Here is a 16,367-nt window from a genome sequence, read left to right on the forward strand (position 1 = left end):
CTCCTCCTCCTCCTTCCCAAAGTCCTTCCGTTAGAAAGAGGCCCCTGGTGCAGAGTCTGTGTATCCTCTGGCCTCTCTGCATGTCTCTTATAAAAGCGTGTGTTGGGGTCGGGGGAAAGGAGGGAGACATATAAGATGGTGAGTCCATAGGGGGAAAGATTCTGGGTGAATCCCAAGACACAGTTGATGGTGGCTAACTTTGGGGACAGGGAATTGGAGGGTGGGAGGAGGGAGGAGCCTACATTCCATTTAGCTTCTTTCCTATCAATGTGAATTTTCCAAGCAATGTACTTGGATCACACTTATTTATTTATGCCAATGAGGCTAGTCTGGGCCAGGAAATTATAGGCCATTTTCTTCTTATACTTATCTGTATATGCTTTTTTAAACAAACCCTGAGAAGTGTTAATTTTTTAAAATAAAATAAGCACCTATAACGCACCACCTCCCTTCTTCCATGGTGACCAAAACATTTTGCAATTTAAATGATAGGAAAACTATGAACGATTCACCCTAATGAGATGGAGCCAGAGAGGGGTGCAGGAGGGAGAGGCCCTAGGAGTAGAGCTGGCCACAGTTCCCCAGTGGATGATCATTCCCCTTGGAGCCACTGTCACCCCTGCTTTGTGCCTCTCCTGGGGTCCTCTCCTGCCTGTCATTTTAGTCATCTGTGTGCTTGCTTTATGCCCTAGCCCCTGACACTCCTCAGACAATAGTTAGTTTAGGGCAAGGCTATCTCATTCTTCCGTGAAGTTTTCAGAGTTTGCTGCATGCAGAGTAGAAACCGAAGAAACATTTACTGAATATAATGGAAGGCAGTCTCCAACAGGTAGAAGAGCCCTGAGTCAATACCACCAGATTCCCTACCACTTGGGCTCAGAAGCCCTCACCAACTCCTCATGCTGCTCTGTAAAGAGCATGGTAAGGTTCAAACTCCTTAACCTGTTTACCAAGACCTTCCCTACCCTGGCCCACACTTGCCTTTCTGCCTGGTTCCCAAGACAATCCTGTGCCCCAGCAGTCAAACTGGTCCATTCACCACTCCCAGAGGCACCTTGAGGCTCCCTGCCTTCAGGCCTTTGCTCATGCCTTGCCCAATCTCTGCCACCAAAAACCCGGCTCACACAGTCTCCTCCCAGAAGCCTCACCTACTGTGCCCCCCGCTGAGCTTGCTTCCTCTTCAACCTCCCACGTGTCTCTCTAAGAACTGCACCTGCCTTGCATTATGGTCATCTAAGCCTCCCCGACGGGAACGTCAAGACGTGTCTCTTACCCTGCCTTCCTCCGTGTCCATTACAGTGCTAGGCCCTGAAGAAAGGGAGAGGGAGGAATACAAGGGTGTAGTTCAAGTCCGAGGTAGAATTAGGCCAAAGGCTGGATCATGCCCAGGTTGAGTTTAGTGTTAGAATTGGCACTGGGTTAGTCAATTCCTAATCACACCCACTAGGCGGCGCCCGCAGTCTCATTCCGGTCAAGATACCTCCGGTTTTTGAAGTTTATTACCTGTTTTACAAGTTTCCTTCCTGTCTTGCTGCCCCTTTAAGAAGGTGATCCAGGTGAGGCCTGGACTCCGCCCCCGGCGGTGGCCCCGCCCCCCGCCCCCCGCCCCCGCCCGGCCCTCCAGGCTCTCCCAGTCCTCGCGACCTGGCCCCGCCGTCCGGGCCGTGGTCCCAGGTCCCGGCCCGGCGCCATGGAGCGGCGCTGGCCCCTGGGGCTCGGGCTGCTGCTGCTGCTCTGCGCCCCGCTGCCCCCGGGGGCGCGCGCCGAGGAAGGTACCGACCCCCGCCCCGCCCCGCCCCCTTCTCCTGGAGCCGGCATTCCTGAGGAGGCCTTCTCTTCGCGCCTCTCTCCGGCGCTCTTGTTTAGCCCGGCCGCCTGGCGATCGCCTGGCCTGGCCAGTCTTTGGTCTTTAACCCCAAACAGCTGCTCTCCCGGGTCAGTCACCCCCGCCCCCTCTGGCCAGCAGTTTGCCCCTGGGGGTGGGGAGTGAGCTCCCGGCCGCTGCGAGGAAGCAGAGGCCAGAACCCCCACCCCAGCAATCGTGGGGACTCCTCATTCCCAGGCAGTCCCAGCCTCAGGTGTCCGACCCAGAGATCTGAACGCTCTGAAGTCGGAGGTGGGAAGTCTCCTTGTGCCAACCTAGGCGGGGGGACAGAGGGATCTGCCTTTGGGGGATGGGTCAGGACTCAGGGAGCAGGGGTTCTCGGATGCAGAAGTGAAGTCTTTCAAGTGGACGCTTGAGCAGGCTCTCTGACCCTCCTACCCCGACTTCCCAGACTGGCAGCTGCAGCTCTACTCCCACTCCACACCCCACATCACCGAGCAGGCCCTCTGCCACCGAGGACCCCACTCCAAAGTCCCCTGTCCACACCCTTCCCACTCAGGACCCCAGAGGCTGAGCTCCTCTCTCGCCATCCACCCGTCCAGTTCTGCGGCCAATGGGTTCCCCGGGGCTGCAGCAGCCCCCCGAGTGAGAGGCTGACCTCTGCAGGGGCTCTTCCTGAGACTTCCTGTGTTGACTTTGGTCAAAGGTCCAGTCCTGCAACCCTTGCCCCACTCTGCCTTCCTCCCTTCACAGACTAATCGCTGGAACTCTTCACTCCTCCGTAGTGGCCCGTTTTCCTCCCCTCCACCTCAGGAACTCACAGCTGTTAGGAAAAGGATGCTGAAGCCTGGGGCTGGGGTCCCAGAAGGTGGAGTGTGTGTTGTGTGTGTGAGGCCTCTTCCCCCAGAGGTGACAGGCCCTTTTTCTCCCCACCTTCAGTCACTCTGATGGACACTAGCAAGGCACAGGGAGAGCTGGGCTGGCTGCTGGATCCCCCAGAGGACGGGGTAAGTGTCAGGGGTGGAGACGGCCGAGGGCAGCTCAAGCCTGAAGGCCAGTGGGAAATGGGGTGGTGAGGTGGGTGGAGAAACGGTGAAAAGAGCAGGAAAAACTGGAAGTGTCTCCTCTGGGAGGGGGGGAGGTGAGTCAGAGTCTTCTGAATGGGACCTGGGGTGGGGGGGGGTCAGGCTTCACCCCATAGGGAACGCTTCAATGCCTGGCTCCTCCCCTCCCTAACCCAGCAAGAGAGGCTGAATACTTGTGAGGACCTCCAGGAGGATGGGCCCCTTGGGAAGAGAATGGACCATCCTGGGGATGGTTGAGAGCTGTGACCCAAACACAGAAAAGTGTCCTCAGCATGAGGTCCATCCATCCCAATGGAGTTGCTCAGAGAGGTTTCAGGGAGTCAGAGAACCCCATAAAAATGTATTCAAAGTTGTGTATATGTCTGTGGACTTTTTTTCTGAAGAGGAGACTCAGTTTTCATCAAATTCTTCAAAGGGTCTTTGACTCACTCAAAGTTAAAAGTGGCCCCCATAGAGGTCCCTGAGCCCTGGGCCCCTCCTCTGCCCTCCGCAGCCAAGTCACACCATGCATTCCCAGCCCCTTCCATCCTTGGATATTCCTAAGACCCAGTGAGCAGAGGTGGGAGCTTGTGAGTCCCAGAGCCTGAGCGGAGCCACTCAACAGCACTGTCTCTGGACCCAAGGGAGGCTCCCAGGTGCCTCGGCCTCCTGAACTGTGGCCTCAGGTCCCTTCCTTCTGGTCCTAGACCCTGTTCTCTAGGTGTTCCCTTTCGCTTTCCCACCCCAGTAGGAATCCAGCCTCTATTTCTGGGGTTGGGCTTACTTGCTTTCTTTCCCTCTGGGTCCTAGGGTCCTGGCTCCACTTGGCTCTCCCGCAGAGTGGCCTGTAATTAGAATTAATAGACTAAACCATAATGTACCCTACAGGAGGGGCTGCTTGGAAAATCCTAGCTTAGGCCTGCCCTAATAGATGCCTCATCTCATAAACCAGCTAATCACTCCACAGTGAGGACTGCGGGTCCATCTGCTGACTCCCACAGCCTTCACCCAAATGACTCTTCCCTGACTGGGCTGGAGTGGAAGCAGGGCCCCGTCTGCAGCTCAGGCTAAACAGCTCTGCACTGGGAAGACAAGAAGCAGCAATAATCACACACTCCCGCTGTCTGTCCTGTCCCTTCTCTTCCCCTCTGCATCTTCTCAAAACACACACACACACATTCAGATTCAGGGCCCCCGGAATGTACCTGTGTAGCAGCCAGCAGCCAGAGTGATAAGTGAAAGGATCCTGGTTGCTGGTTCTCCCCCATCTGTCACTGCCGGAGCTGGGGGAAGCGAGTTACGGCTGGGAACAGCTGCTGCCCCTGGCTCCAGCTGCAGCCATGGCAGTCTGGCTAATGAGCTGCGCGTTAACCACCTACCACCCTTGCACCTGACCTCCACCCCAAGCCTTCCACTCGGACTTCCCCATCACAGTTTCCTCTTAAGAACAGGCTCCTGGGGCTTTCCATCACTGCAGCCTGGACACCCCTTGCCTGATCTTTGAACTCCCTAACATAATACAGAAATATGTGTGTCACGGCAGCATATACTTCTGCCCCTGCCCAATGCCACCCCAACTTCTAGTTCATGATACTTTTTCTTGCCTTTTCCCAGAGCTGAGAGTAGCAATGAAAGCCCTTGGGAAAGTGGACTTTCTATGGGCCTCAGTCTCTTCTTTATAAAATAAGGGAATTGTAACCCAAATATCAATGGAGTATTTTCTAGAATTTGAGAGCTTCTTAAATTCATCTGGCAGAGAAAATATGTAAGAACAGATGAGATTTTCTTTTTTGAGAAAGAAGAATAATGAAATAGCAGACTTGTCCTACCAGAAATCAGAAAATACTATATACATCAATTATAATTAAAACATTTGGCATTGCACAAGAATGCTCAGGTCAGTGGAACAGAATAGAAAGTCCCCAAACATACCCACGTAACCAAGATTTTAATATGTGGTAACATTGAAATTGCAGATCCATGTGGAAAGTATAGACTTGTCAATAAAGTGGCAATTTGGCATCCATAATTTTTTTAAAAAGGGAGAAGGTTAAGTTAGATCTTCACTTCACACCATACACACACACAAAAATTCTAGTAAGACTGAAATAAAAACCTGAAACCAAACCTACAAAAATGTTAGGAGGAATATAGACAATATTTATACGTTCAGAATGGGAGCACTTCCCAAGCGAAATACACAACACAAAAAGGAAGAAAGATGGATGTCATCATGTAAAAAATGTTAAGGTATGTCAACATCAAAGACATCACTAACAAAATTTCCTCGGCATGACAGAGAAAATATATAACATATATCTCAAGCAAATGATTAATGTCTATGATGTAAAATCAAAAACAAAACTCATCCAAAAGAACAGAATATCAATCAAAGATTACTGGTAACTGCACAAATAGCCAGTGAGCAAAAAAGGAATGCACAACCTCCCCTTCAAAGAAATTAAATTAAAATGACAAGAAGCCGTGTTGTCTATAAGACTGGCCAAAGTAAAAAGATCATGGACATCCAGTGTTGAGGAGGTTTTGAGAAAATGAGCCCTTGTGCGTTATGGAAGTGTAAATTGATAAAGGCTTTCTGGAGGACAATTTGGCAATGTCTTCTTAAAAAGTTTATAATATGTTTACCCTTTGATACAGCAGTTCTAAAGAAATCTGATAGAAATCTCTACATGTTTACTTAAAAATAAAAGCTAGAAGTTACCTAAATGTCCAACAATAGGTGAATGATTAAGTGAATTATGGTATATCCGTACAGTAGGAAAACATTTTATTTATGGATTGCTAAAAAAATTAGGTAGGGGTAGAGTATAGCTTAGTGGTAGAGTGCATGCTTAGCACGCCCAAGGTCCTGGGTTCAATCCCCTGTACCTCCATTAAAAATATAAGTAAATAAATAGGTCAACCTAATTACCTTCCCCCTTCAAAAAATAAACAAAATAAAAATAAATCTATTTTAAAAAAAGAATTAGGTAGATCTATGTACTTTGGGGACAACTTTCAAACACTTTATTTGTTAAAAACAAACAGTAGGTTACAGAATAACACTTGTACGTTAAACAGTTACGTTAAACATACATGCACATGAAAAACTATTCAAATATTTCTCTAGAGGCACTGAACATTTTCGGTCTGGGAAGTTTTATTCTGAGTTGTTAAGGATGGGTGGACAGATGGGAGGACTTTCACTTTTTATTATATGGAAGTTTTTATTCTTTGAGTTTTTATGATAAGCACATAGAGGCACAATGATTAAGAGCGTGAACTCTGGAGCCCAGGGTGTCTGGGTGCAGCTCCCAACTCCTCCTTTTAATAGCCGATGCCTTGGGCAAGTAGGTCCTTTAACTTTGCTGTGACTCAGTTTCTTCATCAAAAGTGCTTACAACAGTGACTGGCCCGTGGTAAGTGCTACATAGTGCTGGCCGTTACTATTACTAGGTTTAAAAAAATCTTTCAAAGTAAAAGAAGTCAAGGAGGGTGGATGGGATGGATGACATCTAGGAGTCCAACCAGCTCTCCCCGTTGTTGATCCTGATGGTGGCCATAAGTGGGGAGGGTAAAATTGTCTTATACGGAGCGTTCTATGCTTGTTCTTGCCCTCCAAAAGTTAGGGGCCTCAATATTAAACGTAGTCTCCTCTTCTCTGAACAACTAGGCAGAAAGCTTTTGTGAATGAGCTTTTGCTACAAAAATCTGCCTTTGGGGCTCTATTGCTGATGAAATAGGTAAAAATGGGGCTCATATTCTTGTGATTAGAGTGGGCTAATTGAAGGGTCCAGGGCTGACCAGGGTTATTAAGAGAGTGTTGTCTTGCCCATCTTGTATCCAAATAAATCCCTGACCCTGAACATTTAACCAACTATCCTGGGGCTGAGGGGTAGGGAGGGGACAAGTGGCTTGAACCCAGCCAGGGAGCTCTGACGCCAGCTTCCTCACCATCCAATCTGGAAAGTGCGTGTCTGGGGAGCAGGTGATGACCACTCGGAGCCTGACTCTGATTTTCCTCTCGCAGTGGAGTGAGGTGCAGCAGATCCTGAATGGGACCCCCCTGTACATGTACCAGGACTGCCCAGTGCAGGACAGCAGAGACACTGACCACTGGCTTCGCTCCAATTGGATCTACCGGGGCGAGGAGGCATCCCGCGTCCACGTGGAGCTGCAGTTCACCGTGCGGGACTGCAAGAGCTTCCCCGGGGAAGCCGGGCCTCTGGGCTGCAAGGAGACCTTCAACCTCCTGTACATGGAGAGTGACCAGGACGTGGGCATTCAGCTCCGGCGGCCCTTGTTCCAGAAGGTGCTTCTACCCCTCAGGGCCGTTTCGGCCCTGACACTGATCCTTGCCCCACTCCTTTCCATGACCCGACTCCACTGAGAAAAAGAGAAGGTGGCAGAAGCAGGAAGAGAGTGTAGGAGTGGAAAAGTGAAAAGAATGCAGCACTAGAAATCTGAGGGGCTGGATTTGGGCACCTTTTTCTGCTTTGACTTGGGTCATGTCACTAAACCTCTCTGAGCTTTGGATTCCTTGTCTTAAAATAGTGATGACATTTTATTATTAACCATATGAGTGCCCGCCTCATCTATTTTAGAGGCCTTTAAAGGCACCTGTTGAGATAAGAGCCTGGCCTGGTGGAGGCCGGGAAGAGGTATTTGGACCTTTTCAGTGCTCCCTTCATTCGTGTGTGACACACGCCCGTCTGTATACCCAGAGTTGTAGGGGAAGACAGTTCTCTGCAAGCTACTCTCTGATCCCACCTCTCTCTTCCCTACTCAGGAAAACGGACTGGAATGCAAAAAAAGGAAGGAGTGCATTATTATAGGATGTGCTTTCATCTTTTTCCAAAGAGACTATGTCGTAAAGTGTGTTATTAGTAATAAATTAACGATGACACACTTTATAACTGATCACCTCATTGGCACTGAGGTTGAGAACACCTTCAAATAGTGGAAATTATCTGGCTGCAGCCTCCCACAGCCTGGGTTCCAGCCCCAGCCCCATTATGTAGTCACTGTGAGATCTTGTACGAGGTCTTCAGTCTCTCTTAGCCTTAGTTTCTTCATTAGTCAAATGGGGAAGGTGATTTATCCTACCTTGTAGGATTACTGAATGGACACAGCAGTGTAAGTGCACATAAAAGTGCTTAGCTCAGCAGCTCCCATGTAATCAGCCCTCAGTTTATGGCTGTGTAAACTGTAAAGTATTAAGCAAGCGGCCAATTCCATTATGTGGCACAGAGCACAGCTTTGCCGTGACTCCCCCTTCCCCACATCTTCCCAGGTAACCACGGTGGCTGCAGACCAGAGCTTCACCATTCGAGACCTTGCATCTGGAGCAGTGAAACTGAACGTGGAGCGTTGCTCCTTGGGTCACCTCACCCGCCGAGGCCTCTATCTTGCTTTCCACAACCCGGGTGCCTGTGTGGCCCTGGTGTCCGTCCGGGTGTTCTACCAGCGCTGCCCCGAGGCTGTGCATGGCTTGGCCCAGTTCCCCGACACTCTCCCAGCGCCTGGTGGGTTGGCTGAAGTGGCTGGGACCTGCTTGCCCCATGCCCAGGTCATCCCCAGCTCCTCAGGTGTGCCCCGCATGCACTGCAGCCCCGACGGTGAGTGGTTGGTGCTGGTGGGGCGGTGCCACTGTGAGCCTGGCTACGAGGAAGGCGGCGGCGGTGTCAAGGCATGCGTTGGTAAGGAGACTCGAGGAGGTGGTGAGAACTCAGGGGTGGGCCTCCTGGGTCCCAAGGGAGGGAAGAAAGCCAATACTCCATCTCAGTGATTTTTTAACTGTGTGTCCAAGGGCCTGAGAGACGGATGCAGGGGTGTTTCCGTACAAAGGATTTGGGTATTGGGTGGGAGAGTTGTGATTCTGCCTGTGGAACACTGGACGGCCATGGGTCTGCGGCGTCTCTCTCCAGCCTGCCCGAGCGGTTCCTACCGGGCTGATGTGGACACGCCGCATTGTCTCAAGTGCCCCCAGCATAGCACAGCCGACTCTGAAGGGGCCACCGTCTGTACCTGTGAGAGCGGGCACTATCGAGCTCCTGGGGAGGGCTCCCAGGAGGCTTGCACACGTGAGTCCCAGGGAAGGGCCTGGCTGGGAGGAAGTGCGGGACTTGGGCTGAGCCTGTGTTAGGGTCACAATTTGCCAGAGCTTATCTGATACTGGGGACAATGCAGGGTGCTGGCCATTTAAAATCCCCACCCTCACCCTCACTCTCCCTGGAAGGATGCAGAGTAGTGGTTAAGCTACTTTTTCCCCACTAGGAATCAAATCTGGCGAGGGCTTTGGAGGACTTCGAGAATTGGGGTGTTGGGAGGAAGCGATGGGCAGGCAGCTCAGGTGAGAGCAACGCTGGCCCCTACTGATGGCCTGTCTTCTCCCACAGGTCCTCCCTCAGTCCCCCGAAACCTGAGCTTCTCTGTTTCGGGGACTCAGCTCTCCCTGCACTGGGAACCCCCAGAAGACATGGGGGGGCGGCAGGATGTCAGATACGATGTGGGGTGTTCTCAGTGTCGGGGAGCAGCGCTGGAGGAGGGGCCCTGCCAGCCCTGTGGGGGAAGTGTGCGCTTCTACCCCGGGCCCAGAGGGCTCACCTCGCCCACTGTGCGTGTGGACGGCCTTGAACCCTACGCCAACTACACCTTCAATGTTGAAGCTCAGAATGGAGTGTCGGGGCTGGGTGCCTCCAAGCATGCCAGTGCCTCACTTAGCATCAGCATGGGGCATGCAGGTGAGGTCCTGGGCGGGGAGGGGGGTGGACTCCAGCACCTGGAGGAGACCACAGGGCGTACATAGGACCACAGGGACAAACTGATGGGCAGGAAGCAATGAGAAGCTACTCATGATTTCTTCTCTCCGGACACCCAGAGCCCCTGTCTGGCTTGTCCCTGAGGTTGGTGAAAAAGGCCCCGAGGCAGCTGGAGCTGACCTGGGCGGGGTCCCGGCCTCGCAGCCCTGGGGGTAACCTGAGCTACGAGCTGCACATCCTGAACCAGGTGAGGACGCAGCTGATCATCTCCGGTGTCCGTACCTGGGCACACCCCAACATTCCTAGCCTGGGATGTAGGACAGGGGAGAGCTGCCTGCAGTGATCTGCGTGGTTTTCTCCCCAACACCCTACAAAGAGCCCTGCCCTGGCCATTCCCCAACCCACCCCTCCCCACCTGCTCCCAGGACTGCCCATCTCCTCCGCCAAATCTGGTTCGGCACGGCCCATGTAACACGAGTCCCCCCACCGCAGGATGAAGAACGGCACCAGATGGTTCTGGAACCCAGGGTCTTGCTGACGGAACTGCAGCCAGACACCACGTACATTGTCAGAGTCCGGATGTTGACCCCGCTGGGCCCTGGCCCCTTCTCCCCAGACCATGAGTTTCGGACCAGCCCACCAGGTCAGTGGGTTGTCCTGTGTTCTGTCTCAAACATGCACACAATCTTCATCCCCCTGAGGCTTCCAGGTCCTAGTCGGTGACCTTTCTCCTTCCTCTACACACATACACCCATAGAAGCTGCCTGGGCAGACAGCCCCACATGGACTCACACCTCACGCCCTTCTCAGACACACATTCTAATACTGGATACTGGCAGCCAGTATCCTATCAAATCTCCTAACCTCTCAGTTTAGTGTCCACTGGCAGGTGGCCCAAGCTGGTGGTCCCTGGGTGGGGCCCTTTCCGTGTGCTCTCTCGCCTACACACGCACCCATCTCTCTACTTAGGCCACTGAGGGACCTCCCCCACGCCGTGCGCCCTTGTGGCCTCCATCATCCCTGTGGGCCCTGAGCACCCCCAGACTTCCTCACCCCATGTGCCTGCAGTTCCCAGGGTCCTGACTGGAGGAGAGATCGTGGCCATCACCTTTGCGCTGCTGCTGGGTGCAGCTCTGCTGCTCGGGATGCTCATCTTCCGCTCCAGGTGCTGCTCCTGCCCCTCCCCATCAGCCACCCTGGGGCCCTTTGCCCAGGCAGAAGCTCCTGGAGGCAGCCCAGCAGCCCTCCCAACCCCCAGTACCAAAGCTCCAGTGTCCCCACACCCACTTGCTACCCCAGCCCCTGCTGTTTCTGAAGAAAACTCAACTGAAGCCCTTTGGGCACCTGAGGTGGTCCTGGGACCCTGAAGAAGCTGATCCCCACCCCCACAGGAAAGCTCGGCAGCGATGGCACCAGAGGCAGCAGAGGCAGCGTGACCGCATCACCGATGGGGACAGAGGTGAGCCACAAGAACCTGGGTGCACACAGGTGTGCGCGTGTGTGGGGAGGTGCCGCTGGGATGGGACCAAGGGACTCACATTTACTAGGACAACTCTGGGGGCACACGTGGGCTCTCCTGTCCCTAGGGCTCTTGTGTTTTGCTACTTAATTAACTTTGGTTAATTAACTTTGTACTGATGGCCCCCCAGAGGCTCTGTGCAATTACCTGTTAGCTGTTGGTGCCAGTGCGGCAATGCCCGGCTTCTGGGCAGCCTTCCTTATCCTGCCTGGCCAGGTCTGTGGGCTGGGGCTGGGCGGGAGGCGGGGATTGCCCATAGGCTCCCTGAGTTCCTCCCAGGCATGTGGGCTTCCTGCTGGTCACCTCATTAGATGCTCCACGGAAGGGGGAGTCTGGGGTCCATCCAAGTCACAGGGCGGCAGTGAGGCTTGTCTGGAAATGTGAATGAGGTGTGAGTGAGTGGAGGAGTATGGTGAGCAGGGGTGAGGAGGACGGGCAAGGAGGTGGCGTCAGTGAGCCACGGGAAGATTGGGTCACTTGAGGCTGTGAACATGCTTTAGGGTCTGGGTTCTGGCCCTCTGCTCTGGACCTTGGGAGCTGAGGACACATGAGTTTTTCACATGGTCAGGAGGCAGTCCCTCTGGGCCGTGGAGGATAGAGCCAGAACAGGACTCCTCGGGGAAGAGAAGGATGAGAAGTCTGGGGTCTGCAGGCGGGGCCCCTCTCTCCCCCTACCCACTAGGGCTCCCCAGGGGCTGAGCCCTCCCTGGTCTCCTTACAGAGGACAAGCTGTGGCTGAAGCCTTACGTGGATCTCCAGGCATATGAGGACCCTGCCCAGGGAGCCCTGGACTTCACCCAGGAGCTCGATCCAGCCTGGCTGGTTGTGGACAACGTCATAGGGGAGGGTGAGCCCTGCAGTCCCCTCTGTGTGGCAGCACAGAGCTGCTAGCAGGCCCCTTCCTTCCGGCCCTCCCCTGTGGAGCCCAGCTGGCCTCTCCCCTGGCCCCAGAGCTCCCAGATGGGTTCCCTCCCTGCTCTACCCTGTGTCCTGGAACCACTGTGTTCATATTATAACCTTCTTATCAGGTGTCCTGGAACAGCCCTCGCCTCCTGCTCCATCCGCCTCTGTAGTTACGGAATTTCTGATAAAGAGCAGTAGACACCATCTTTGTCAGTAGAGGGCTCGCCGTGCCCAGGCTCAGGCTGTTCTCAGACGGTTCCTGAACGTGGGAGAGATTCAAAGCCTCCCTAGGCCTGCATTCCCCTCCACCAGGGGCCCAGTGTCCTTGGGCTGCCCTGGTCCCTTGGGTCACCAGAGAAAATGGATCTGAGCAGAGAACAAAGCTTGTCAGTGTCTTTGCTGATTGTGTGGTCAAGCTGGCCAAGCTGTGGCCGGAGGAGCTTACGGAAGAGAGGCGGCAGTGGTCAGCCTCTCCGGTCACTTGTGCACTGTCCCTGGCCAGCCTGCCCTCTGTGTACGCAGCCCAGTCCCACTGCACCACCCCCATTCACCCAGTGCCTTCTGAGCACCTCCTATTGGCCATGATGCTGCTACCTGTGGAGACAGTGCTGACCAGTTTGCAGGGCTGCACTCCTACTCCTGACCCCCATCCCCTTTCCCGGGAAGAACAGCCAAGCCCTTGTCCCAGGAAGGAGGGCACACCATGTCTCTGATCCTCTGGTCCAGAGAAGAAAAGGGAACTGGAGGACTGGAGATATCGCTGCCCATCCCCCTTGGGGAGCCTGACAGTGCATCTGACCATGACCCTGTTTTCTTTCCACCCAGGAGAGTTTGGGGAAGTATATCGAGGGTCGCTGAGAATCCCCAGCCAGGACGCCAAGACTGTGGCCATTAAGACCTTGAAAGACACATCTCCAGATGGCCAGTGGTGGAACTTCCTTCGAGAGGCAACTATCATGGGCCAGTTCAACCACCCACACATTCTGCACCTGGAAGGCGTTGTCACAAAGCGTATGAGGGGCGGTGTCGTGGAGCGGGAGGCGGGAGGGGTGGATGAGGAGAGAATGAGACCACCAGAAGCGGAAAGGCAGGAAGCCTGTTCTGGGTGGAGATGGGGTGGAGGCTGCCGTGGTGATGTGTGCTTTGTGTCTCAGGAAAGCCCATCATGATCATCACCGAGTTTATGGAGAACGGAGCCCTGGATGCCTTCCTGAGGGTGAGGAGGGTGGAGGACCAGCGGGGATGAGGGGTGCGCCGCGGGGCCCTGGGCACTGGCCCGGGTCTGGGAAGAGGAGACCTGCCCCACCCACTAAGTCACCCACCTCCTGCTACAGGAGCAGGAGGACCAGCTGGCCCCTGGGCAGCTGGTGGCCATGCTGCAGGGCATAGCATCTGGCATGAACTACCTCAGTGACCACAATTACGTCCACCGGGACCTGGCCGCCAGGAACATCTTGGTGAGTCAGAACCTGTGCTGCAAGGTGTCTGACTTCGGCCTGACCCGCCTCCTGGACAACTTTGATGGCACCTATGAAACCCAGGTGAGAGCCTTGTACTCACCCCATGCACTTGCACACACACAATTACATGCCGTATGGACAGTCACATGGGTGGGTAATGAGTATGGGCCGCATGCTCATGTGGACACGGTAACTTCCCATCCCCTTCCCTGCCCTGGAACTCACGTGCCCTGTTAGGGAGGAAAGATCCCCATCCGCTGGACAGCCCCTGAAGCCATCGCCCACCGGATCTTCACCACGGCCAGCGACGTGTGGAGCTTTGGGATTGTGATGTGGGAGGTGCTCAGCTTTGGGGACAAGCCCTACGGGGAGATGAGCAATCAGGAGGTGAGCCCGGGTGCTCCTCTCGTCCCCTTCCCAAATCTTCCTTGGCCCATTCCTGCAAACAGCCTTCTCTCTTCTTCCTGACCCACAGTTTGTCTACGTTCCTATCTGCTCTGGTCGCCTTCATCTCCAGCCCTGTTCTCTTTACCGCCCACACCCTGATCAGGCTCCACTACAGTGATCTGGTGGGAACAGAGGTTCCTCATGGGCTGCCAGGTTAGCTTCCTACCCTTGGGCGTCCCTCCTCTCTTCCTCGCTGCAGGTCATGAAGAGCATCGAGGATGGATACCGGCTGCCCCCTCCCGTGGACTGCCCTGCATCCCTCTATGAACTCATGAAGAACTGCTGGGCCTATGACCGAGCCCGTCGGCCCCCCTTCCACCGCCTGAAGGCACAGCTGGAGCACTTACAGGCCAACCCCCACTCCCTGCGAACCATTGCCAACTTTGATCCCAGGTAACCACCCTGGGGAGGGCAAATCTGGGAGAATGGGAATGGGTGCTCAGCCACATCCACGGAACCCTGGGCCCATGGAGCTCCTGACAGTTTGGCAGATGAGGAGGGATTCCAGTCTGCACCCTCAGGAAGTAGGAGGTGCGGTGTCTCGCCCTTGAGAGCTCTAGTTTGATGGAAGATAGGAAGTAAATACACTGAGATGGAAAGTACATATAAGCAGCTTACAACCTGATACCTGCTCCAGGGAGCTTGGTCGCTTAGACTGGGGTAGGGAAGACAGAGAAACCTGCAAGAGCAGGACAATGGGATGGCTGCACGTGGTGACTGGGAGGGGCAACCTGCAGGGTCTGGAAGGCTCCCAGATCATATGGCCAGCGAGGGCTGGGGAGCAGAGAGTGGGCCAGTTGCAAATAGTGCAGGGTGTGGAGAAGTTTGGGCTTTATCCTGAGTGTAGAGAACTACCAACCAATTTTTTAAAACTGTGCATGGGAGGGACATGGTCAGAATTCCATTCTACTGAAACTGTTGCTCAGAATATGGAGAATCAACTGGTTGCAGGAGGTAAGGTGGGGGAGACAGGCATGGACGGACTTCAAATGCTTTATCGGGTAAACCCGCCTTCGTGTGCTGGCCTCCGTATCAAACCACCATATATAACCTTGTTTCTGGGAGAAAATGTGCTCCAAGTTCCAACTTTTGAAACTATCTCTTGGAGCACAACTCCCTCGTACACTGGAGACCGCATGTGCTAATCTTTCTGGAATGCTGGATATTTTTCCCCCAGCAGATTTACTTTGCTAATGGTTTTTGGCTCTGGCTGGCTTTAGTACAGGAACACTCATTGTACTGCGGGTGTCAGAGTGCAAGAATAACAGCTGAGGTTGGAGGTGGAAGGCAGGGGGCTGCTCCCAGAACTCGGGGGGCCACCCTGAAAAACGGCAGGACCACACCCGGCTTCCAGGGCCTCTGCTCTCCCCCTCCTGCTTTCTCTCAGCTGGGATATAGTTCGTGTCTTAACCAGCCCCCTCATGCAGAGCTGGCCACTGCAGTGGAGATGGGCTGGTGGTACCTTCTGTTCAGACTTCCGGGGCCGCCGCTTGCCCCGGGTCTGTCGGCGCAGTAGGACTGTCAGCCTGCCTGTCGCTGTTGCCAGGAAACAGGCCAGGAAATGGGTTCACAGACAATGGCCGGGCTAATCCACAAAGTCTAGATAATCTCTGTGCTCAGACACCCAACTTGAATGCCGGCTGCACATGCACAGAGGCTGAGCTCATTTCGGGAGAGCCCTGCACCCCCCATGCGACTGAGGTAGCCTGTGTCCCACAGGGTGACCCTTCGCCTGCCCAGCCTGAGTGGCTCAGACGGGATCCCCTACCGAAGCGTGGCTGAGTGGCTGGAGTCCATACGAATGAAACGCTACATCCTGCACTTCCGCTCTGCCGGGCTGGACACCATGGAGTGTGTGCTGGACCTGACGGCCGAGTGAGGACCCTGGGGGCCTGGGCAGGGGAGGGCAGCTGGGGTTTGAGCCAGCAGACTCAGGATCCCCTCTCCTTGCCCACAGGGACCTGGCGCAGATGGGGATCACACTGCCGGGACATCAGAAACGCATTCTTTGCAGTATTCAGGGATTCAAGGACTGAGCCCTGCCCACACCCACCCTGTCCTCAGGGAGCAAAAATGGGGCCGTGGTCAGGCCTCAGGCCCCTTCCCTGGACCTGCCAGACATTGGCCTTTGGTGCTGCTCCTGCCCACCCTTCCCTGAGGAACTGCCGCTGGAGCCCGGAAGTCTCTTTGTTTTAAAAAGGGAGGTGGGGTAGAAGTAACTGTGGGAGTTGGGGGAGGGTTTAATATATACATATACATATACATATACATATACATATACATATACATATACATATACATATACATATATATTTTTGTAAATAAACAGGAACTGAGTTTTCATCTTTACCAGGGGTTTTTTTATCCTTTATCTCATCCATCTCACTC

The 16,367-nt window shown here is 54.0% G+C and overlaps 1 protein-coding gene across 1 annotated transcript; it reads left to right on the plus strand.

Moving 5' to 3' along the window:
* The first annotated feature begins 1,613 nt into the window (after positions 1-1,613).
* EPHA1 (EPH receptor A1) lies at positions 1,614-16,328 on the plus strand. The gene is made up of 18 exons (XM_074366870.1): positions 1,614-1,772; positions 2,765-2,832; positions 6,920-7,201; positions 8,183-8,588; positions 8,817-8,972; positions 9,288-9,632; positions 9,770-9,897; positions 10,143-10,293; positions 10,719-10,815; positions 11,042-11,109; positions 11,891-12,016; positions 12,898-13,083; positions 13,227-13,288; positions 13,407-13,613; positions 13,770-13,919; positions 14,179-14,372; positions 15,699-15,854; positions 15,937-16,328. Exons 1-18 carry the CDS (start codon positions 1,691-1,693, stop codon positions 16,013-16,015), a joined length of 2,943 nt encoding a protein of 980 aa, XP_074222971.1. The 5' UTR covers positions 1,614-1,690; the 3' UTR covers positions 16,016-16,328.
* The last annotated feature ends 39 nt before the right edge of the window (positions 16,329-16,367 follow it).

The sequence above is a fragment of the Camelus bactrianus genome, chromosome 7 (genome assembly GCF_048773025.1).
Source record: "Camelus bactrianus isolate YW-2024 breed Bactrian camel chromosome 7, ASM4877302v1, whole genome shotgun sequence".
Taxonomy (NCBI): Eukaryota; Metazoa; Chordata; class Mammalia; order Artiodactyla; family Camelidae; genus Camelus; species Camelus bactrianus.